Source organism: Nothoprocta perdicaria, unplaced genomic scaffold (genome assembly GCF_003342845.1).
Source record: "Nothoprocta perdicaria isolate Ctin4 unplaced genomic scaffold, notPer1 scaffold_30, whole genome shotgun sequence".
NCBI classification, from domain to species: Eukaryota; Metazoa; Chordata; class Aves; order Tinamiformes; family Tinamidae; genus Nothoprocta; species Nothoprocta perdicaria.
In genome coordinates, this window is record NW_020455533.1 from 3,593,626 (window position 1) to 3,617,399 (window position 23,774).

General features: G+C 36.0%; 1 protein-coding gene across 1 annotated transcript in view; it reads left to right on the forward strand.

Annotated features, from left to right (window-relative positions):
• Positions 1 to 23,197, forward strand: part of USP10 (ubiquitin specific peptidase 10) — a 42,457-nt gene extending 19,260 nt beyond the window's left edge. Inside the window, exons 3-14 of the mRNA XM_026042307.1 lie at positions 575 to 620; positions 4,693 to 5,718; positions 10,418 to 10,509; positions 10,992 to 11,101; positions 11,541 to 11,596; positions 13,212 to 13,315; positions 13,770 to 13,869; positions 14,713 to 14,893; positions 18,853 to 19,018; positions 20,134 to 20,278; positions 20,899 to 20,964; positions 22,208 to 23,197. Coding sequence (XP_025898092.1) covers positions 575 to 620; positions 4,693 to 5,718; positions 10,418 to 10,509; positions 10,992 to 11,101; positions 11,541 to 11,596; positions 13,212 to 13,315; positions 13,770 to 13,869; positions 14,713 to 14,893; positions 18,853 to 19,018; positions 20,134 to 20,278; positions 20,899 to 20,964; positions 22,208 to 22,395 — 2,280 coding nt within the window. The 3' untranslated portion in view covers positions 22,396 to 23,197. The remainder of the gene's footprint in view (positions 1 to 574; positions 621 to 4,692; positions 5,719 to 10,417; positions 10,510 to 10,991; positions 11,102 to 11,540; positions 11,597 to 13,211; positions 13,316 to 13,769; positions 13,870 to 14,712; positions 14,894 to 18,852; positions 19,019 to 20,133; positions 20,279 to 20,898; positions 20,965 to 22,207) is intronic.
• Positions 23,198 to 23,774: the final 577 nt, after the last annotated feature.

The window sequence follows — 23,774 nt, forward strand, 5'->3', positions numbered from 1 at the left end:
AATGGTGCTAATGTATTAGGTCAGGTTGTGATTTATTATGTGCTTTGGCCACATCGTGTTTAGTTTGATCATTTCAAATCTTTATTAAGTGTGATTATGTTAAGAATAGAACTTACCTGAAACATTTGGAGGGCAGCACTGTAGCTGAAGTGTGTTGAGTGAAAAGATTTAGGTRTGAATATTGTCTGCCTGAAGAAGCTTCTTCATCTTGTACATATGATTTGATTTATCTTCGTCTTCAGTTTTTATCCAGAAAGAGGATATTTTAAAATTCTGGTAAGTTCTTGTTGAAGAAGGACCCTGAGACTCTGTGGCGAATTGCTGGAGAAGTTGATGAGCCTATGGTGTGTAACCAAGATAATCTTTCAGTAATTGTAATAATCTGCAAGGACATTTGAAATTACAGTGAAGGATTTGATAAATATAGAAGCATGAGTTCAACAGGACTCCCAAAACATTAGACCTTTACAATAATGTTGTTTTTAGAGGATTAAAGAGAGTAGTTTTGTCTTCAAGTAAATCTTTTTCTCTCTCTTTCTTTTCTTTTTTTTTTTTTTTTTTTTTTTTTGTACAGCTTCCTCCCTACAATGAAACAGTTTCATGCGGTATAAAATCCACAGGTAAGTTTCATGATGGTAAGAAAGTAACATTCATTTTCATAAACTTAAAAGTTACTAAACTTTCTGTTGAATCAGTGCAGGCTGCTTTTAAAGTTACAGGCTGCTTTTAAAGTTAGTCTTTAAAGCTTCATTAGCATGCATGCATGTATGTTTGCCAGGTTGCTTTTCTCTGAACACTGCCTTGTTGAATAAAATCTCTGAACATATTGGAAAATGTTACATTGTTTTTTAGCTAATTTGAGTGAATATGCTCATTCTTTGGTTGCGCTACCGTGCGGTCTTAGCATCTTAGTAAGATAGTCTGGAGTGCAAGTGTGGAGGGACTTAAAACTTTTGCTAGAGAATTTACATTCAAGAAATAAGTAGCTTGTGTGGAGTTCAGCTGGCCCTCCTGTAAACATTATAAAATGAATGTTTTGTTGGCAGTTGCAACCTGAAGCTGATGTTCTGTTCAGTGTTTCCTTTGACATTCTTTTTCTGTCTGGTCAGCCTTTTTTCTGGAAAATCCTTTTTTTCCTCCCTTTTCCCTCCTCCCTCCTTTTTTTTTCTTTTCTTTTTTGAAAGTATGATTTTTGATCTAAAAATGCATTACCAAGTTCTAGTTTCAAAGCTGCAATCATCGTACTTCTACTGTGTCACAAACTCTTCACTTAAAAATTGAAAAAAAGAAACCTGACCTGATTTTTATGATTGCATAAAGTTGACAGACAGGTAGGATTTTTTTATGACTATAAATACATCCATTTTAAGTAGCAGATAAGTTATTGGGGTGTGCGTGTGGCGTTTTTTGTGTGTTTTTGTGAATTGGAAGAAGCAGGGAGACTGAGACTTTCCCAAACATATTTGAAAATGATAGAAATGATGCCCAGATCTTCTGAAAATAATGCAAGTATCTAGTCATTTCTCAGAAGTATTTAGGGAGACCAAAATGCACATGTTGAAGAGCACTTGATCATTCTCTTCAGTACCTTTCGCCTTGCATATGAAGGTAGATAAGATAACCATGATAAAGATTCCAGCAAGTCCCTTGGGAAACAGTTGTGCAGCRTTTCTGGAAACTGGRGAGCTTTATTCAGTGCAAGACCGGCCATAGCAGTTTAAAACCAAATAGTTTTAAGTAGCAGCTYAARAAGTTCGTTAAAAGGACTTCTCTGKTTCAAGTTTTCTGTGGTTTTTGGTATCAAGGGGCTTCCCGTCATACGTTGCCTTGTCTTAACTATGGATTTAAGTTCTGTTCGTAAAGCCTGAGGTTTCGATGTTCACAAGCCGTACAGAAAGCTGGTTTGTACAAATGTTTTTCAGATCATTCCTAGACCCCGAGAGAATCCCTCCCAGCCCTGAGATTAGGTAATGACAGCAAATTAGGTTTTGTCTGCAAAATATCTTTAACAAGCTTSCACTTTACTGTGCGTGCGCTTTATCATTGTGGTGGCAGCATAAGAACTTATGGAAACTAAACCGGAATGCTCCGCTTATGTAGAATATTTTTAGTAATAATAATGAGGTGACCCATACTGACCATGCAGTCACTCCATAGTATAACTTTAATACTTACCTGCAATATTTAACTGTAATACCAAATTATGGCTGAAGCTCTAATGTTCAGAATGCTGTTTGCACTAATTAGCGCTGTGCATTAAGGACTTTYGTTACAGTACGTTGACTTTGTCCTTGGAACATATTTTGACACTTCTCTCAGTGTGCACATGATGTTGTTCATGCCTCTAGGTTTATCTGTTTTAGTCCATTCAGCAGTAGAGCTTCAAAACACTGTGAACAAGATTGAAACAAAGCTGCCCAGAAGCCAAGTGGAAAGTCATAACAAAATAAAAGTATCTGTTCTTACTTCAGAGGAACTTGACACAATCTTAGGCCAAATGAGCTTCTGCCAGCAGTGCTGTATAGCATCTATAAAATAAATACTATTTTTTTATGCTTGTCCCGGTGTATTGTTAACATTTAATTACTTCACTCTAGTGTTTTTTGTGTTTTTTTTTTTTTTTTTTTTTTTTTGCTAGAATATCCATTTTGCTCTTGGCTAGATTTAACCTGCCATGTTCATGCTGCACCTTTGGCAATATTAACTTCGTGCCACACGTCTAAGGGAGTTTGTGGTGTTCTCTGCTGTCTGCTTGCTTTGGAGTAGGCTCTAGCATTTCTAAATTGCTTTTAATCAGGATTTTTGGAAAAGAAATCTGGATTGAGATTCGTAGAATTTGAAATGTACCCAATAATTCATTAATGTGGCTGGAGAAATACTGAGTGTTACCAGTCCTTGCTTGTGTGTTTTCCCACTGAAACTAAGGGTGAAGAACTAGTGCCTTGTTCCCGCCTGAACTAACAAGTTGCTCCACAAGTAGATAAAGTAACGAGCAGAATTTCTGTTGTGGATTTGTGTCCTGTGTCCCCTGCACCCTGTGACCTGAATTTGCAAACAGCCGAAGCTGTGGCCGTGGCTGGGCAGCCCCTCTGTGTGGGTGGATTAGCAGGGCTGCAAAGCAGAGTGGTCACTCCCAGGCTGTCCTTTTCCCTGAACGTCAGGTAGCTCCTTTCCACATCCCTGAGGCTGTTGGGTTTTGAAGGCATTTTAGGCATTTTTCTCTGTTTAGTGATATATAGTCAATGACTACAAAGTAGTTGCTTGAAATTAGTAGTTGAAGTTCAGGCTCTTGGTAATAAGAGTTAGGTTGGTATCGTGAGGCTTTTTGCTTAATTATTTTCATTTTGGCATATGTAGTTGGAATAATGCATTGTTTTGAAATTCAACTTTCTTTAGTCCAGCAAGTAACAAAATCAAAACTTAATCCATGTCAAATGCGTTTACTTCTGAAATTAACAAATTAAAGCGCTGGGGGGGAAGTGATTAACATCTATATTTTTTTTCTGCCTGTGATTTGCCATGAAATTACATTCTGAAATTTTATGTGATTTTTTTTTTATTTATTTTTCATTTATTTTTCCCCAAGCCATTTAAGATTTTTTTATATATGGTTATCTAAGACTGACCTTATTACTTTGTAATATTTTGTTATTGCATGTATAAGTCAGACCTCAACACAGTGAATGCTGCTTACTCTTCCTTTGATATTAACATGTCATAGAAAGGCGTGCAAAGTTTTTAAAGTCTTGTTTTAGTATTTATCTTAAGAATTTGAGACTTGCAAGTTTCATGAATTTTACATCCTTATGTGATACTCATGGAAGCAGTTATAGCTGAAGTATTCAATATTAGGAGCTGGCGTATGTTATGGAACTTGCTCATAGATATAATATTTGACTGACAAAACACTGTGATACTGCAGCCTACTGTGAGAATATTTATTAGTATTTATTTAAAAGGCATATCAAAGTCCAAGGATAAATAAAATATTTGTGGACAGAACTTTTAGTGGAGTTTCTGAGTACAAGCTGAAGGTAGTGACTTGCTTTGASATGTATCTGTTGCACTTGTGATATAGTGATGTAGTCGCCAGTCAAAGATTTAAGCAAGCTATTGGTGAGTCATGAGTTCCAAAACCTGTAATTTCAGTATTTCCATACTTTTTTTTTTTTTTAGTAATGGGTATGATAAATCTTTGCAAACATAAAAAGAAACACTAAATCATTTCGCATGTGGAAATTAGTTTTTGGAAAAGTTAAGCTTGGACTTTCCAGTGGTTTGTTGAAAAGGTTGGCTTTAGAAGTGAGGAATTAMATATTGCATTGTATTGTTTATATGTGTATCCTGTAATTCGCTYAGTACAGAATACTGCTGAAGTCATTAGGCTTTAATAGGTGTTCTTACTAGGTCAGTTTAATGGATTTTTCTTTGCAAGAAGCAGTGCAGTGGTTCGGAACATTTATATCCAGTATTTACACCTGACTCAAGGAAAGCTGGATTGTACTGTCTTTTTCCATGAAGATGGATCTTTTTAAAATGATCTTCAGGATTTAGATAAAGGTTAAGAATAWCTTTAGTGTGAGAGAATGTTGGTTGTGTTTTTTGAATTAGAGAGGTATTTKGTTGTTACTGGTTTTGTAGCTTGTTGGTTACATTTCATTCACTAACTGACTTGCACTTTCTTTTGTCCAGGAGAAGAGTATCAGAGAATTGAATTTGGTGTTAATGAAGTTATTGAGACAGAGTCATCTGTACTAAATAACACTGACTACAGTATTTCAAGCACTCTGAATCCTCAGGCTCCAGAATTTATTCTCAGTTGTGCACCTACTCAGAAAGCCCCCGATGACAGTCTTAGTGAAACCAACTACAACTCCATTGACTGCCAGTTCTCAGATCCCGCCCTCGCTTTGGACAGTGGTTCTAATGCTGAAAACGATGGCTTGTCTGGAGGCCTTGGACAAAGGGAGCGTAAAAAGAAGAAAAAAAGACCGCCTGGATACTACAGTTACTTGGAAGACGTCAGTGATGGCATTGCTCCCGCTGAAGCTCTTGTAAATGGCCACGCAAACTCATCGGGACTGAACAGCATAAGCGCGGAGGATACAGAGCTCGCGGGAGAGGGACCATCCCTGGCCACACCGAGGACTTGTAACAGCCCTGATAATTCTGTAGACTTCATTAATGAAGCTGTGTCTGATGACTCTGTTTCTAGCGCACTAGACAATACCAGGACTGCAGGGCAGCCTGAGGTATGCAGTGTTACTAATTCTGAACAGTTTTGCATCCCCTCAGAGACTGGCAGAGATAGCCCTTTAAGGACAGCTGTTGTACAGTCTTATGCTGGTACTGATACTACTGAAAATCTTGGCGTTACTAATGGACAAACACTTGAATCCTCTGGTGAGGACACAGCTGCCAATGGGGTAGAATTGCACACTGTGGAAAGCACTGACTCAGACCAAGCGAAGCCCGAGGAAGCTTCACCTACTACTGAGACAACAGTCCCGGTTGCAGGATCAGGCCCTGTTAATCAGCCTACAAAATCGTGGGCTAGTCTTTTTCACAATTCCAAGCCCTCTGCTTCCACATCTGTGGTCTATGTTGAAACTAAGTATACCCCTCCCGCCACCTCTACTCTGGTCCCTGAAAAGCAGGTTGAAGTCAAAGAGGGGCCTGTTCCAGTTTCAGAGGATCCTGTAGCCATAAAGATTGCAGGTATAGTTAATACACACGAGTGGATATTACAGTAGAAGGGAATTAACGTTGCTTATGAACAGGAGTGTACAGTATTGATAGGGAAAAGTCCTCTGTTCACGTTGTCATCAAGGTGAATGTTGTTATGAGGTGTGAGAGATGCGTTACCCCCAGGAGTAAAAAATCCAACAATAAATTGTCGTGTTATTGTTCAAAGTGAAGCAAAACTGCTGCTACCTGTGAGCAACGTGCTTAAGTGAACTGTGGTTTTATATGCATCAGGTAAATTCGTTTGTATGCTGTTGTGATGGGAAGAATACATGAGAAAATCTTACACTGAAATGGTATGTCATGCTATGCAGTATTTATGATCTTGTCATAATGTGTTCCAGGAAAGAGAGAAGTGTTATTTATGCCAAAATRGCTGAAATTCCTGAAGTTTTTAGAATTCCTTAAGAATAATCATGAGCAGACCAGAGGATACTTCAGCAAAGATAATATAAAGGCTTGGACTGCTGTTACTGTCCTATTTAGGGTGCTTATGGTTAATGCTAAAATGTGCATGAGTGATTTTGCAGACTGAATTGACAAAAAAAAAAAAAGAGAAAATAGCCATTTAGCTGTATTTTGTGTCACTAACTTGTGGATGTTTGAACAAAATTTTAATTTAAATCTGTGAAACAGTCCATATGTAAAGAGAATTGTACAAAATGTTGATTTATGCAACAAGCTAGTTTGCAAGCACTATGAAAATTAGCAAATGACAGTTTCAAGTTAAGGTTGTTTTGAGCTCTAACCAGAAGCTGACCTGTGGACATTTCTCTTCAGGAAACCCAGAGTACATGGCTGTTTCTTATCCCTTTCCTCAGTCTGTAGTGATTTCATTATCCAAAACGACCTATTCAGGGGTAATCAGAATGATACAAATTTCTTTGTACATTCACTTAGTGTCACAAATGCAATTAAGGGTATAGAAGTGTGAAGGCGCTTATGGTCTGTATGCACCCACACATTTARAGTAAGTTGTGCTTTAGAATCCTAAGCTATCATTTGGTAGTGAACTATTTTGTATCAACTGCAACCCAAGAAGTACTTAGTATAGGTGAAAAGACTCTTATTGTCTTGCCGAAGTGTCTTCCACTTTAACTTTCAAGACTTTCCTTCTTTTTGTACTATTTTCTTTGCCACCAGGTGGGAGCAGAGCTTTTTGTTTTGCCTGTAATATGTTAAAAGAACAATATGAATTTTATACCTTTTTTTTCCCCACCTTGACTCCTAGCTGTTTTTGCAGAGGAATTATCTGAGTGTAGATCCTGTTGAAAAGGAATCGGAGATGATTTTTATTTTTGACTGGTTTTTATATATGCTCAGTACCACAGGGGTGCTCTACCTAGGTAAAATCTGAGGTCTAATATACCTTGTTTGCAGATACCAAGTTTAGCAGATCTGATTTTCTGAGGAGTCTGTGTACAGCTGTTAACTTAGCATAGGTTCTCAGGAGCCAAGAAAACAGTTTACTTTTACAGATTGTTTTTTTGTGACTTAATTTCATCAAYTGTTACTAGGGGGTTACTGGCTCACAGGCAACATTTAAACCTTTTCATGTGAGTGTTAGGACTGCATTTACACCTGCTTGAAAATGTTATTTGATTCAACCTACAAAAGTCTATGGCTTCTTCGTCCTTCTGTTTGAAAGATTTTATCCTTTCTTCCTGATCTACTTACTCCTCAGTGAAAGCAGAGATTTTCTTTTTTTCCAGAGATTGACAGTGACAAAACTACTGTTTATGGAAGAAATCTGAATACGGACTAGAAAATAATTTAAAAATACTTAATTTTGCCGTTAAACTTGATGGAAAAAATGTTGTACAGTTAATATTAGCAAGCCTCTCTTTTGTAAGAGGCTTTATTGGCAGAACATTAAATGGGTGAGAGTTGCTCCTGAAGGAAGCTCTGAACCACTGTAGTTTGTTTGGCAACGCTTGAGGAAAATTCTCTTGCAGGGATGGTAGAAAAGTGCAGCTGCGGTGCTTGCATGTGTAAAAGGGATGACCCCATCAATTATAAATGTGTTAGCCTAATTTAGGTGGTAGAAAAAAACATTTAAATAATTAATTTCTAGGATTATAAATGGCCTGTACGTCGCACGCTTTTTCAGATSGAATACGCAGCATGTTTTATATCTATCACCCTTTGATGTGTGAGGATGTTACATGATGTTCTAAACAAATCAATGAAATAAGTGATTATGAAAGTAGTTATTCTTTGAATATTTTTTTAACTTCAGAAAAAGATTTGATGGASTTTAAAGATTTTCTGATTTTTATTTTTTATTTTTACTTTTGTAGTATATCCATTATGGATGGGGATGGTGAAATCAATAGTAATAATAAAATMTGCTTGTAGTGGCAAAATTTTAGTTTAGCTGAAGAATAGAGACATTTAAAATCTGGAATCATCTGGAAAGGTTTTAAATTGATTTCTTGACTCCCTTCAAATATGGCATGCATTATTAGAAAGAAACAAATAGCTTGGCAACAATATTTGGGGAAAAATAAAAGGATCTGGAATGCTCAGCATGGAGAAGTGTATGCTTCAAATTTGTAAAACAAGCATATAGGAAAGATGAGTGTGTTCTGCACTCCAAGACAGTAGGGAACAAAGCAAGAATTATTTACCTGGATACATAATAAAAATGGTTAAGCATTAAGTATCAGAAAAATATTTCCAATTTAAAGTCAGTGAAGGTGTAGAGCAAGTGGGTGTAGAACGGGGGTATTGCACAGTTCGGTTTTCTGACACTTCACTGCAGATCTGAAGAAGGATCCTAGTGACACACATGCCTGAGAATGGTCTCTAGCTACGTGTTAAATTTTACTAGAAGATTATGATATTAATGCCTACATTATATTATGTCAAAATCAGTTTTGTAACTTGTAATACATAGTTTTTTTCCTAAGCCGATAACTGCATGATTTTTTTCTTGTTAAACTCTGTTAAACTTGCATTGGCGAAGGGATTACCTCTGTTAAAATTCGACATCTGTTCATATAACATAACATGTTCAATCAAGTTTAGCAAAGTGTACTAATTACATYAATATCTAAGCATGTTATTGATTTTAGTTGTGTTTTCAAATGAAAACCATGTTTTACAGCAAAGTATCAACAAAAAGGTGTTTGAATTCTTTCTGGTTGGCAGCTCATGATTTGCAAGAAATTGAAGATTTTAAGAAAAGTGTCTTGGTTAAAAATGTATTTTTCTTTCTTCCAATAGCCTTGTAATAGTTCCTTTAGTTAATATCTTGATGTTCGATATGCTATGAAAATATGGTGTTGAACATAATTAAGGTAAACAAAAATTCTTTCTGTTGAGAGGAAAAAAAAATCCCCTGTTTTAGATGTTTTTGAAGTATTTTTATGGCCACAAGAGGATGCTAAAGTTCCTATTTGTATTTTTCCCTGGTGCTGTATAACATGGGAAAAATACAGCCAGCTTTAAAAATTATTGATAGACGTTAAAAGWTTTTTTTTCTTATGGTAATTTCCAACAGCGGTTGATTATAATAACAGATGGATTGTGTATATGGGCATCACCTCTCTTTTAACACTTCATTAACTATTTATTGTGAAATATTTAAAGAAGCACCTGATTTAAAATATTTTACAAGTCGTGGACTGYTTTGATTTGGTCAAAATTGGTATCAACGGGAAGTTGAATCTCCTAGGTCAAGAGATTGGAAATCAAAGGATATGGATTTTATTTGCAATATTRCTTGGTTTTATTTCTTTCTGCCTCTGCTTTTCCCACTGCGTCTCATCTGTGTAGCCAGTTCTGGTGAAAAGCTATTAAATCTGTGCAAAATACAGCATGTGAGGGCTTTAAAGAGCTAGATTTTATTGTAATTAAATAACCCACTTTTCAGGCCGATGCCTACATATACTTGTACTCTTACTAGCTTTTTTACTTCTTTCTTGTATACTTGTCCTTATTTTCCACGTTTAAAATGTATTGGATTTTGAAAAAAAAAAAAATCTTAAGGCCATTGTTATTTAGGTACTTAAGTAATAGGTCAGACTTCCAGGAAAGATTCTCTCTGTTGCTCTTCATTTTATAACGGTGACAGATTTACATGTCCCGGTCTCATTTTTTAATCTTGTGCCATTGCTCAAGCATTTGAAGGCAAGAAAACAGCARGAATCATCTTATGTATTTAGAATCTCTTTCTTTTTTAGAAGGCTTAAAACAACCACAACATACCATTCTTAAAATCATATTAACATTAGTTTAACTGATTTTTACAAAGATCTTTTTCTGTGAGCTAGTACAAGTTGAAAATTGTAAGCCAAGACTCCTGTATCAACTAGAGGTCTTGTCAAAGTAGGAGGCAAGCACTCCATAAAGTTGGTAGCAATAGATTAAGAGAAAAAACATTTTAATAAAGCAAATATTAAAGTAGGTCTTCTCAACTTTGAAAGGAGAATTAATACTTTTGATATCAGTTTTTTTTCCGTGCAAATTCCAGAATATTTTCTGCTAAAGAAATATGTCTGATTTGAAATATGTATGATRGTAAAATGAAGCTAAAAATTACTTGCTAAAATTTCTGGAAATCTTGATTACTGATTTTCCTCATCGTGTAATGACTCAACATATCTTTGCTTTGATGGGGAATGTGTGCATTTTACTGCTGCTAAATGAAGTGTTTTTCATTCTACAGAATTACTGGAAAATGTAAAACTAATACATAAACCAGTGTCTTTGCAACCACGAGGACTGATCAACAAAGGAAACTGGTGCTACATCAATGCTGTATCCTTACTTCAAAAAAAAAAAAAACCCCAATATGCTTGTGTTAAATTTATAAACATATGTATATTTATATATATATATATTTCTCAATTTACTTAAAGTAGTCTTTCCTCCTTTTTGGTTTTCTTTTAGCAGTCTGGTAAATAGGTGGTTTCTGCTGAATAATTGCTTAGTAACAGCTGTCATCCCAGACTAAACAGGACCTTCACCTTCACCTTTAGTTATAGTATCTGAAATGATTAAATTGTTAGTGAAAACGCTGCATATCATAAAATGTAACATAACTTCTGAACACTGTGAGAAAGCCATCCACTAGTTCCAATTTAGTTATTCATACTGGTCTTTGGTRTGTAATAAAGATTTAAGTTTTTGTGTAATATGTATTTTTTAATAGACTTAAATATGTGGTTAGTATACAGCTTACATATGTGTTTAATATACAGTTGACATTTTCCGAATATTTCCTTAATGCCACTGCATAGACGCTGCAAGCTTTGGTTGCTTGCCCTCCTATGTATCATTTAATGAAGTCCATTCCAATGTACTCGAAATCCCAACGGCCGTGTACCTCAACACCAATGATAGACAGTTTGTAAGTAGCTTGTTAAAAAAAATCTGTCATCTGTCTAAGACTGTGAAGTGTGGACCAAATTAATGTTGTTGTAGTTGATTAAAATCGTTGACTATTCAGAAGTCTTTTTTGTTTTTTGGGTGTTCTGTGATACTTGACTTCTATAATGAGCTTAGTATTTTACAAGGGTTTCCACAATTGTGGAAAATACTTCCTGTTCCTTGCCTGATGAGAATTCTTCTTAAATGGCGTTTTAGTTGCAAAAGTGAAATGTGAGTGCTGCAAGAAACCTCTGCTTTATTAGCAATAATCATGTTATTTTTTGTGTCTGAACTTATTAAGACTTTATTATGATATCCTTGGATTTGGGGCTGTTGGAAATGAAAATGAGCTAATCTTATTTGCCCTGTTAAGACTTAACTTGCGCTCATGTCTAGCTGTTCCTTCCATTCTGTTTCAGTGTTCGTCTAATGAATGAGTTCACTAATATGCCTGTACCTCCTAAAGCAAAACAAGGTGAGTGGGAATAGGGGGAGAAGAGCCTTCAGAATACAACAAGAAGACTTTGGGATGAAGATCTGCCTTGTCCTGTGCACCCGAGAGCTTTAATTGCAGTGCTTGAGCCCTTCTGTGGCTTTTTAATCCTTTAGTCTTCCTTGAAAATTTTCAAAATTTGCTGTTTTTGTCACTGTTTTTCCTTAATGATGATTAATATCGGGAACTCAAAGGGGTTGCTCGTTAATTTTTTTTCCTTCTATTTGTTAGACCAAGCCTACAAGTGCAGTAAGAATATCTTTCTAAAAAGAGAATTTAATTGTTAATGTCTAGGCACATGCCCTTTCTAATGAAATCATTTGGCTTCTTCCTTACATATCTTCATCTGTTGTTAATTTATCATCTTTCTAAGCTTTATCCTCATGTATAATATTCTCCCCCMCACATTCATTCAGAACAAAACAGACCGTATTACAGTCTTTCTAGCAATTGGAGACTGCCTGCAGACGTATGACGTAGGCTTTAATTTCTTCCCTCACCCTGTGGACTAYTGGAATGGGAAAACATTGAAAGTGCATTATTCTCACTAATATATTTAGCATCAGTCATGGTTATATAGTGAGGAATAGAGCATTTTCAGTTCTTTGTAGTTTTTCTTCGTCGCTCTAAAATCTGTTTTACTACCAACATCAAATGCTTTCAGGAGTGTGTTTATGTAATATTATAAGGAAGTATCATGGGGCTACTGGTTCCAATGATTTTCAAGTGTTTCAGACATTTCTGTGGTTTGCTGCTTAAGTTTTTTTTCCTCTGTCAAACAAGTCTTACCGTGTTATGCAACTTATCTTACTTCTAGGTCATTTTAACTGTATCCTGTACTATTCCTGTAGGAATAGTTTTTCAAGCCGTGTATCTATTAGTTTGAAAATTCTGTCAAACTATTGTTCTTTTTGCTACGGGGAGGAAAAGTGATCTGGTAGAATTACAAATATATGAGAGATTTGAAGGTCTGTTTTTTAAATAGCAAAGAAGTACAAAAATTTATTTAGGACCAAAATTGTTCTTTTATGATGGTTACAGATATTCTAGTATTCTGTTAGTTTTTATAATCTTTGACTGTAAAAAGTGATTGCTAATCAGCTTTCCAGACCATCTGCAAGTCAATGTAGAGCAAGGCAAGAATTCTTGAGGAAAGTTTATGGATAATGGATAAAAGACTTGCATCTTATGGATACTGAACTTGAGTCACCTGGTTAAAACAATAGTAAAACTGTTAATAAAACAAGATCTTGGATTCCAAAGTCCAGTGACGTGTGAAGTGGGTGTTAAAGTCCAATGTAGAAAACATATATATGTTCTTCATATTTTAACATTGCTTTTTATCAACATTTTTTAAGTTCTGAAATTTTAGATTTATGTCTTAATGGTCGCTGATGTGACTGTAGCTTAAGAAAGTCTTAATGGTCAAAACACTTTTAATACTTTGAGAAGACGTGTTTTTCAGATGCTTTATTACATAAGTACTGAGGAAACAGGATTTATCATCGGCCTGATATACTGCTAATGAACTTTTAAGTTTTGGTTTCACAGTCCCATGGTGTTGCTTGTTTAAATATTGCTTCTCTTTGTCTTGCAGCTTTAGGTGATAAAATTGTGAGAGACATCCGACCAGGAGCTGCCTTTGAACCTACATATATTTATAGACTTTTGACAGTTATCAAGTCAAGTCTTTCAGAAAAGGTGTGATTTATAAATCTCTAAGACTTCTGTAATTGTATCTYAAGGCAGCTGCTAAGTTTTTAGAACAACTTAAAAAGCGTAAAATAGGTCTGTGCCCAAATACAACTGAAGTCGGCTGGTTTGTTTGAAAACTTGAAAATTTATGCTGTTCTTCATCATGGTAATATTGACAGTTTGATATGTCAGAACACTGACAAAAATATGATTGCAATGGAACAACAGTATATAGTCTTTTCCTAGAGCAATTATTTGTAATTTTCAGCAATTAATGTATTTGTTCTCTTGGAAATTGTTATAAATGGGGTGTTGCTAGAGGAAAATTTAGACTATTTATTTCTATTTAAGTCTCTGAATAGTTGGTAAATTAATAGAAAAGCAAGATTTAGTGTCTTTTATCTACTCTTAAAAGTATGAAAATGTCATATAATTACTGAAAAAAAAATATTTTATTCAGGGCAGACAAGAGGATGCTGAAGAATATTTGGGATTTATCCTCAATGGACTTCATGAAGAAATGCTGACCTTAAAGAAACTTCTCTCTCCACATAACGAAAGTAAGTTTTCTGTAGCAAACTTAATTCCTTTCAAATATTTGTGAATATTTTTCTCTTATTTTGTGATATTCTGTAATATAAAGTAGTATTTCCAATAGATATTGAGACGAAGACAGAATACCACCTTTTAGAGGAAGCACATTAAAATAATATTTGTTAAAATTTGGCCAGAGGGTAAAATGAGTCAGTTATTTCCAAGTTTATAACTTATCTCCAATGTGTTTAAGTGCCCTTCTTACCCAAGTTTTACCCAAGTATAGTTGTATACTCATGTATAGTCTTATAGTTTAGTCTTACTCAAGTGTGGAATAAAGAACAGTGATTATCCAGCTTCTCTTTAGCAAGGTTTTTTTTTTTTTTTTATGATATAATATGATTATTCTGTATTTCATTCCTTAGCTGTGTTCATTATATGGCCTGCTGACTTTGGCAATCACAAAGAAAATGCTTGCTAATCTTTGGTTTCCCGGTAAAACAGTGATGCACAAAAGGAGCCGTATTAAATGATGGCATAATTATGTCTCTAGAATAACATGTGACTTGCCAGTTTCTTACCCCATGAATTTGGTGATAAAAATATGAAAAGTTTTGTGTGGTACAAAAATATATCTGTTGACACAGCTCACTGATGACTGTATTTAATGTTCCTGTCTGCAGTTGTGAGTGTTGCTGGAATATTGTTAAGGCTCTCACTCAGCCTCAGAAAACTTCGTAAGCCATGAAAAAATTTATCCTCTGAAAATTCTTTTTTTTTTTAATTCTTTGAAATTATTTCTATGTAAATTTATATGTGTGTTTTATATGTAAAAATCAGTATATGTTCTTTTCTCTTTTCCCTTTAAGAGCTCTCAGTTTCCAATGGTCCCGAGGCACAGACTGTTCATGAAGAGGAGGAGCAAGATGAGCAGGGGGAAGGCAGCGAGGATGAGTGGGAGCAAGTGGGACCTCGCAACAAATCATCAGTCACTCGACAGGCTGACTTTGTTCAGACTCCAATTACTGATATTTTCGGGGGTCATATAAGGTATAGCACTATTTGGTAAAAGTTGAGATTGTTGGTTTTATTGCCTTCACAGAACCTTTTTCTGCTTTATTGACTGTCCTCTACCATAGTTGAGGAGAAAAATTTATAGGATAGTTTCTGGCCATATGAGGTTGGCCTCCTACCAGGAAGCACTGCCACTGAAGAGAGGTTTCAGAAGGCAACGGGCACGGTCAGGAAGCACTCTATGGAAATATTTTCTATTTTGTAGGCTGAATCTTTCTGAGATTGAGAACAAAACTCCTCAGTTTGTCGTAGAAGAAGAGTTTGAGATACATATGCTTTGCCTTTTGTAGCTCAGGGTTTTGAACTCATATATAATCATACTAATGGATAGTGAGATTCTCTGAGAACTGAATCCAGTTAGTAAAATTAAGGCACGCTTCCCAGAAGCAGGGAAGTTATGATCGTTCATAAATAGAATGTTAAAGACGAAAGAAATTAGTTTGGAAAAATATAAATCGGTACAAGCTGTTACAGGAATGAAAGGAATGTGGGACGATACTTATATTCTGGCTTGGTACCAGAGGAGGGCAGAAAGTAGGCACTGGAAGAAGAGACACTGCGGGAAAATACATTTTAAAATAAAAATGTAGAGGATTATTTTTAAATTGTCAGGCATTTAGTTGCTATTATTTGAGTCCTTGTGTTGCCAGGTATGCAGGCTACAGGTGTGAATAATGCAGGCTAGTGCCTCCTGCCTGTGAAGTGCTTGAAATTATTCTTCAAGGATTTGAATCAGCTGGAAAGTAATACTATATCTTTCTAGAGAAATTGGCAGATAGATATTTGTATGTATTGATGAAATGCCATTTTGATGGTAGGTTCACATAGCTGAAGAACTGTTAATATCCTTAATGTATTTATCACAGCCAGAATTATTTAGATTGGCACAAAGTTCCATTAGTTTGCTAGATAAGCTTGATAAAGAGTATTTAGAGGACAGTGTTTTGCAGAAAGTGACAGAAAATGAAGCAAAGTGGAGGTTATACTGAAAAAGGAAAAAAAAAATAGCACTGAGCAAGAGAGCCGCAGGGCCCCATCCCAGGTCTGTCGCCACCACACCCATWTCTTTCAGCCTCCAAACTAGGTCACACATTTCACTGCAGAAACAGTATCCCATGTGGAGCTGTTGGAAAGCTTCGTCCTCGGGGGTGCGGGTAGGAAGGGCTGAATACAGAATTGCAAGTGGAAGTCCACCGAAAGAATGGATCAGAAACAGAAAAATCAAATTTAAAAAGCAACTGGAAGAGCGTGGATTGAATCGCCTTGGCTTAAATTGTCCAATACATGCCTATATAGGCATAATTGCCTGCATTTTTGTAAATTTTTTCCAGTGAGAGGCTTAAATCTGAACATGCTGATGCTCATTTCTGTGAAAGTCTAGCTCCTCCTTGTGCAGGAGAGCCTTTTGGTTTTCAGCTTGTGTGAATTTCAAGGGCTTGTTATGCAGTGTAGCTCACAACCCAGTTAGTGTGCTCAATATTTCCATAAGTACCTCTGACTTTTCAAACAGAGTGCTGTTTTGGCGATTTTGCTTTTTAAGAAAATTAATCAAATATGTGTTTGTAYTGGAGCAGCATTTGGCTTTGAGGAAGTAAGAGTGGATTTCTCACCATGGCCTGTATCTTTTTCACTCTCAGTTCATTCTAGTGTTGCAACTTAAGCATGGTTGGAATGGCCACCGTATGTTTTCTTGAAAACTTCTTATCTGTAATGAAGTAGAATTCCTRCAGTGCCTGAAACTAATGATGATTATAAAACTAATACATTTTGCCCCTGAGTTARAACAGCTTGCAAATCTAGGCAGTAATTTTGTTATAGAGGACCAGTCTTGCAAGCTGTCACATCAATTTCTGTGCATCTTTTGAAGAAATGTTACAATTTAAATTCTAATTCCATATTTAAAGAAATACTTCTCATTAGTATAAGCTTGTAGGAGTATAATTCACATTGTTAACCCAATTTTTAGGATATGGACTTCAAAACAGTTTGATAGCATTTTTTTTCTGGTTATGATTTTAAATGATTGCTAGCTTAGGGATATTTGGAAATATATACAAAATATATACAAAATGAGCAAGGTTTATACAACAGAGGCTTTATTTACTGAAACATTGTGCTTGGCATGTGTTGAAGGTTTTGTCCTTGATATGGCCAAGATGGAAGTCTTCAAGTATGAGATAAAGATGCCACTGTTTTTATAGGCTTTTTCCTCTAAAAGGTACATATTTGCCAATATAGGATGTATGGCTTTATGGTGTTTAGGGTGTTGCTTGAATCAAAGTAGTTATTTGAGTAGAAGTTTGCAGTACAGGCATTAAACTTGTATGTTAACTTTCCATACCTGATTGTGAGAAATTTCCTGAAATTTCCTGAAATTTACGGCTGCCTGAGTTACAGCTCCCTACTCCAAAGTGCCTCAACTTGGGCATTAAACAATACAAGAAAGGAGTGATATATTTGGTTCTATGAACCCACATTGGTAAAACAAATGGGCCTTTTTAATTACAGAATTGCTTTTAAAATAAACACTTGGCCATATTTACTTGTTTTAAGCTTTCAATAAATTTTGAGAGGGTTGAAATCAGTAAAAGTCCCCTTCGCCGCCACGTCACTGCACAGCTGAAGGCTACACTCATCTCGCAAAGCAGTATCACTTAGAGACTAAAAATGGTTAATGTTCCTAAATAAAAAATAGGAAGTGTGTTCTCATGCTGTAGGACTGCAGGACCGTGCTGCCTTTACAAAAACCTCCAATTTATGTCCAGACAGAAGAGCAGAGGGACAAAGTCTGGGCACAGAAAAGGATGGGAAGAAAAGGAAATGCCAGTCCTGGACAGAGCATAGTTTAAATTTCCTATGGTAGTGTTCAAGCCAGCAATTTAGGAGCATGCTGTGGCGGGTGGTCTTCATGAAATACTGAAAATTTGAGTATTTTGATTGGAAAATTGGAACTTGGTTGAAATAGTTGCAATAAAATAAACAACCAGATAAACTTTAGAAGATGCATTTCTGGTAGTGCATTCCAAAATCAGCTACAGAAATCTAGCATGTTCACAGATGACTTAAAATGATAGGAGTCATCGTTTTGGATTTCTGTTTAAGTCTTCTGTGCCTTGCAGCTAAACCATCCAGTTTCCAGACATCTTTTCRAAAAGAGTATATATTCCACAAAACAAGTATTTTGTGGTTAGCAGCATAGAAAAATACTGCAGTTGCCAAGCTAAGATGAAAATTAAGTATTGCATGAATTTTACTTTAAAACTTTTATTTTAAAGCCTTTATTTTTATCAAACCTCACTATAGACCTGAGATAACTTAAGTGGCTTTTTTAATGTAAACTTTTATACTTTTCATTTATTTATTTTTACTAAATCAGACTTGTACTGTACTCTGCTGTGAAATAAGTAGATTTTTTTTTTAATTTAGAAAAAGTTAAAACTACCTGAAGGCTCAAGTAGAAATTTAGGAATGTTATTAATTAAATGTCACGTTTGCCTTTTGTTCTAATTTGCAGCAGGTTAATTTCATTTCTGTTAATGGCTTCATGCATTTTCGTGAGCACTTTCAGATTTCTTTGTTACTCTCTGTTATGGGGAAAGCAGAGTCCTGAGGTAAATCGCTTTAAATGCATGACCACAAATTTCAGCATTGTTTTTAGTATTTACTTTATCCAATAAATGTTTTAATCCTTCCATAAATAAACCAATTTATATATAATCCTTTTCTGTATGTGGTTAATAGATGGGAGGACCGTTTTACTTGCAGTAAAGTGGATTCAAACTGCTAAAATTCATACATAACAGTTTTATGTTTGTGTGTGTTTCTGCTTTCAGTGAGCTATAAATCGTGTTACCCAGAGAGACTTCGATCTGTACTTACTTGAAGGTTCCATATTTAAAATTACTGKTTTTTTTTTTATCATTTTCTCTTCACAGATCTGTTGTTTATCAGCAGAGCTCTAAGGAATCTGCCACACTGCAGCCCTTCTTCACCCTACAACTGGATATCCAGTCTGACAAGATACGCACGGTTCAGGATGCGCTGGAAAGTTTGGTGGCAAGAGAGTCTGTTCAAGGTTACACCACAAAAACCAAGCAAGAGGTGTGTTTTGTTAATTGCTTTTTATAGGCAGATATTAAAATTTTAGGTTTTTTTTTTCTCCTTGACACACCTCTTAGCTKGCAAATAAATACCTGCTCAAGCAGGGTCACCTAGAGTGTGTTGCCCAAGGTCTTTCCAGATGCTTTTGATATGTCCAAGGACAGAGACTCCACAGCATCTCTGGGCAATCTGCTCCAGTTCCTCTCACCCTCACGATTCTTCCTAATGTTCCAATAGTTGCAATTTGCTTGTTTTATATGTCCAGTAGGAGAGAATCCAAGAGGACAATTCCCCCAGTTGTTTTCCACGTGGAAGAAATGCGCAGTGCAAGGTCATCATGATTTACCACATGGATTTTGTTGTGCTAGTCATTCATTTTTTTGGTTTTTGCTGCAGATGGTTTTATCTTCTTTGCTGACAGCTCAGTGTTCAATTACGGGCTTTGGAAGAAGTGGGTGTTCAATTTAGGTACTCGAGGTTTGGTCTGGTTTGTATTTTAGCGTCTGGGTAGAAATATAAGCACGCACAATGTCTTCTAGATCTTTTATTCAAAAGCACTTTAAGCCGAAGTAGCAGTTCTTGTGTTACAAACTGAAGTGAAAACACTGAACACAATGACCGTAGGGCAAGCATAGGACTTTACAGATAGTAATTTTACTGCGAGGAAGCATTTCATCYTAATATCTCTTAATTCAATAATTTATATTATTAGGCTCACCCTCTCTATTGTTTTGATTCTTATAGTACAGKTTTTTTTGTGTGTGTACTTATCTCAGTGTTCAAAAACTTTTTACTGTCTTCTCATTTTGTTTAATCTGAACTGCGTGCTATACTAGTGATGGTCCTTGGAAAAAGATACAGGAAAAAAATAATCAAAAAAATCAAATATGCGTGAATTATTTTTGAATTCTTTTGCTGGATTTTTTCATTCTTTTAAACCATTCACTAAGATTTTGAATTTTGCATAAAACTAAATCTGATTGTAATGGTTTTAAATGAAAATGGATGTTTAAAGTGAAATGATACTTCCTTGGTATTTCTTTTTGCATTGAACTCTGAGTCATTTTGAGTGGTTAAATATTAATTTCCTCTCATTTTTGTTCTATATTTGTTAGGTGGAGATCAGTCGACGAGTGACATTAGAAGAACTCCCTCCTGTTCTTGTTTTACACCTCAAGCGATTTGTGTATGAGAAAACTGGTGGATGTCAGAAGCTTATCAAGAATATTGAGTATCCTGTTGATCTGGAAATTAGTAAAGGTAAAAATGTTTAAGTTGAAATTTTCCCTGTTTTAGGGGACTGGAATGTTACCTTTCCCAGGGAGTATCTCTGTGAGTGTCCTGTTTCAGTTCTCTTCCCCAGCACCCGGGTTTGTGCACAAGAAACCCCTTCATGGAGTTTTTTTCTAGAAACTTAATGATTGGGATTCATCTCTTGAGTGCTTTGTTTGGCAAATTCGGTCACACCTCAAGCAGATGCAACTTCATCAGATAGTATGCATTGGTTATACTTAATGCTCTCTTCTAAAAAACAACTTCTTTACAAGAAGTTTAATCTACCTTAATTGACAAGAACATTTGTTGAAAGACTTGGTACCTGAAATTGTTTTTGTCAGCTGCTGGCAGTAGGAATGAGAAGAGGAAAGAACAAATAGCCTGATCTTTTGCTCTCAATTTTTYCAGTATTTTTTGTCTCATTAGTTTTAAACACTTTCATAAGCATTATTGCTCAGATAACTTTGACAATTCTATACAGGTTACAGAAGTCACTTCAGTTAAACTTTCTCATTCATTACTCTTGGTTTCTGTTAGAAATAATTGATCCCTACTGAATGTATTTGCTTACTAACTGTTGTCTTTTTGTCTCTTCCCTCCTCCAGAGCTACTATCTCCTGGTGTGAAAAGTAAAATTTTTAAAGGCCAAAGAACCTACCGGCTCTTTGCAGGTATTTTACCCATATGCTTCTGGCTCCTGTATTAAAAAACAATTCCTACATGTAGATTTTTAGAATCTCTGAAGTTCCCTGAATTATATGAAATATTTTCTTTAAAATTGCAATGAAATAACTTATGTGTGTCATTCTTGCATACAGTGTTCATTCTGCATACATACAGATATATATAATTCTATGTGCTTATATATATARACTTCTTCAAGCTTAAAACTCAAAACAGAGTTCTCTAGGATATCTATGCTGAAAAATATTAGCAGAAGCTGGAACACAGCTGTAATATATATAATTAGGTATCGGATACTCAGGATAAATGTTTCAGGTGTCTCTTGAAACAGCTGTTTGATCGCTGCCTTTGCATCTTTTTTGAACCTTTAAGATGAGACCTGCTGGCTGTGTATGAATAACACATTGTGGGTGGAAAAGTTTCATTTGGGGATGATTGTTTTTGTGTGAGAAAATGATGTTTTTAAGAGAATATTTGCAAGGTATATGAAAGACCTAAATTGGTAGTTAAGTTGGGAAACCAGTGCGGGAATTTTAAAAAAGCATTTTAATATTGAAGAAAGCAGTATGTGGGCAGGAATTAATTTGTTAGAGTCCAACCTACTTCGGGCTTTACACCTGCTTATTTGTGTTGGCATCAGAGCAGTATAATGAASCAGGGAACTGGAGATCGTATTTTTTACATCAGTGAATCGATGCCAGTACTGGTGGCCTTACATGACTCAGTGGTTTKGATCCAGTTTTGTGACTGCTGAGGTTACAGAAGGGAGTAACATACCTGTCTCTCTGGAAATTCAGGACTGTTTCTGGCAGTATAATTTTCGTACTGGTAGTGGGTTTCACAGGTTTGGAGAGTGTATATATGAGGTGTTTTGAAGCAAATTTGTTAACCTGTTTGCTTTTTCCTGAGTATTCCTGTGGAAAAGTGTGATGCTTTAATTTTCTTTCAACCTAGCATTTCTTATCCACAGAACTGAACTTTTGGAATGAATTTTAGGTTACTAATACAAGCTTTTTACTAATTAAGCTGCTAATATCCCCAACACTTGCTCACCTTGCAGTGAATAAAATGCTAGAACATCAGTAGAACATCAGAACTTCCTTGAGAAGTTCTCAAAAACCTGTAGTTACAGTATTTTCTACTTGACTTAACTCAAATTAGACTAAAAACATTCGTCTTCATAAACGTGTGTCCCTAGTGTGCCTGTACCTCACCAATTTGTCCTTCCAGTTGTCTATCATCAYGGAAACAGCGCAACCGGTGGCCACTACACTACGGACGTCTTCCAAATTGGGCTAAACGGCTGGTTACGCATCGACGACCAGGCAGTCAAGGTGATCAACCAGTACCAGGTGGTGAAGCCGTCAGCCGAACGCACAGCCTACCTCCTGTACTACCGCCGCGTCGACCTGCTCTGAAACCCTCTTCCTTCTACGCTGTGTGTGCAAGATACCTGCTTTGTAGAACGCCAACTATCACTAACTCTTCTTCCTCCTGTAAATGCTCTTTTGAGTGAATCCTTTTTTTTTTTTCTTTCCTTTCCTTTTCTTTCCTTTTCTTTTTTTTTTTTTTCCCTTGCAACTATGGGATAGAGTGAAAAAGGAAGCTACCTTGGGTTTGTGCACAACATGGTTTGTGTAGACTTTTTGACTTTGCGGAATGAAGTCATTGGGTTGAAGGACTCAAGTCTCGTGAATCACAAAAAGAAAAAAAAAATCTGAGTTAATGCTGAATCCTAAGATAATAAAAGGGGATTTGCATTCGCTTTCCACTTTCTAATTGCGTAGTAGAAGAAAACCCTGCACCAGCAACAGAACTTGTAGATTTCTGTGAAAATGTTTTATCTTTACTTAAGTAAAAAATAAAAAAAAATAAAAAAAAGAAAAGTGCTCTCTGCTTCCCCAATAGTTTTTGATAAGTGGTCARATATGAGCCGATCGATGTGTATGAGATGGAAATGGTCCTATGTGCTTCAAAAAATGTACAAACGTACAAAATGCAGAGTTGCTGGTTCCTAATAGGAAGACACATTTTAATAATTGTGCGATGAGAAACTGCTTAAGTACACATTGCAGATCAAATATTTGGAGTTAAGATGTTAGTCTATATAGATGGGTGATTGTAACTTTATTGCTATTAAGAAATTTCAAACTGCATTTATGCTTCTGTGTACATGAAATTAAAAAATGGGCAACATAATTAAGATTGATACTTCTTTAAGTCTGCTTTGTTTAATTTTGCTGTCTGCTCTCCTATAATGTTGAGTTCCTAATTGTACACAGTTTAGTGATATCTAGAAGTATAAAGTTGTCGCCCATCAATAAAAGTCACAAAGTTGGTTTAAGGTGTGTGCGTGGCTTTTGTTTTTCCTCAAGTGTGAATTCTGGAAACTCCTAAGAGAAAATTGTTGTGTTTTCACAAGGTGCTTTTACAAATGACATTTTCTTTTGCAGTGAGGTTAAACTGCATACTCTGAACTCACTTTTTATTTCTAAGGTGGTTTAGCAGAGAAGCCGTATTTTTTTTTCTTGAAGCTTTTGGAATTCCCTCTTGAATTTCCTGCTCAAATGRAACAATTGATCTCTTTACAATGAAGGGAAGCTCCTTCACGGCTGCTGCCTGGGAAGAGGTGGAAATGTGACGTTAGGGCTGCAGCCTCCAGCTGGTAGGAGCTGCCCGGGGCGCAGCTGGTGGTGGCACCTTGGGCTTGCCCATGAATCGCTCCTGGCCTGGTGGTCRCAGCTCTCCACGCGAGGCAGCCGAGTGTCTCCAAGTCCTCAGGTTTTGGCTGTCCAAG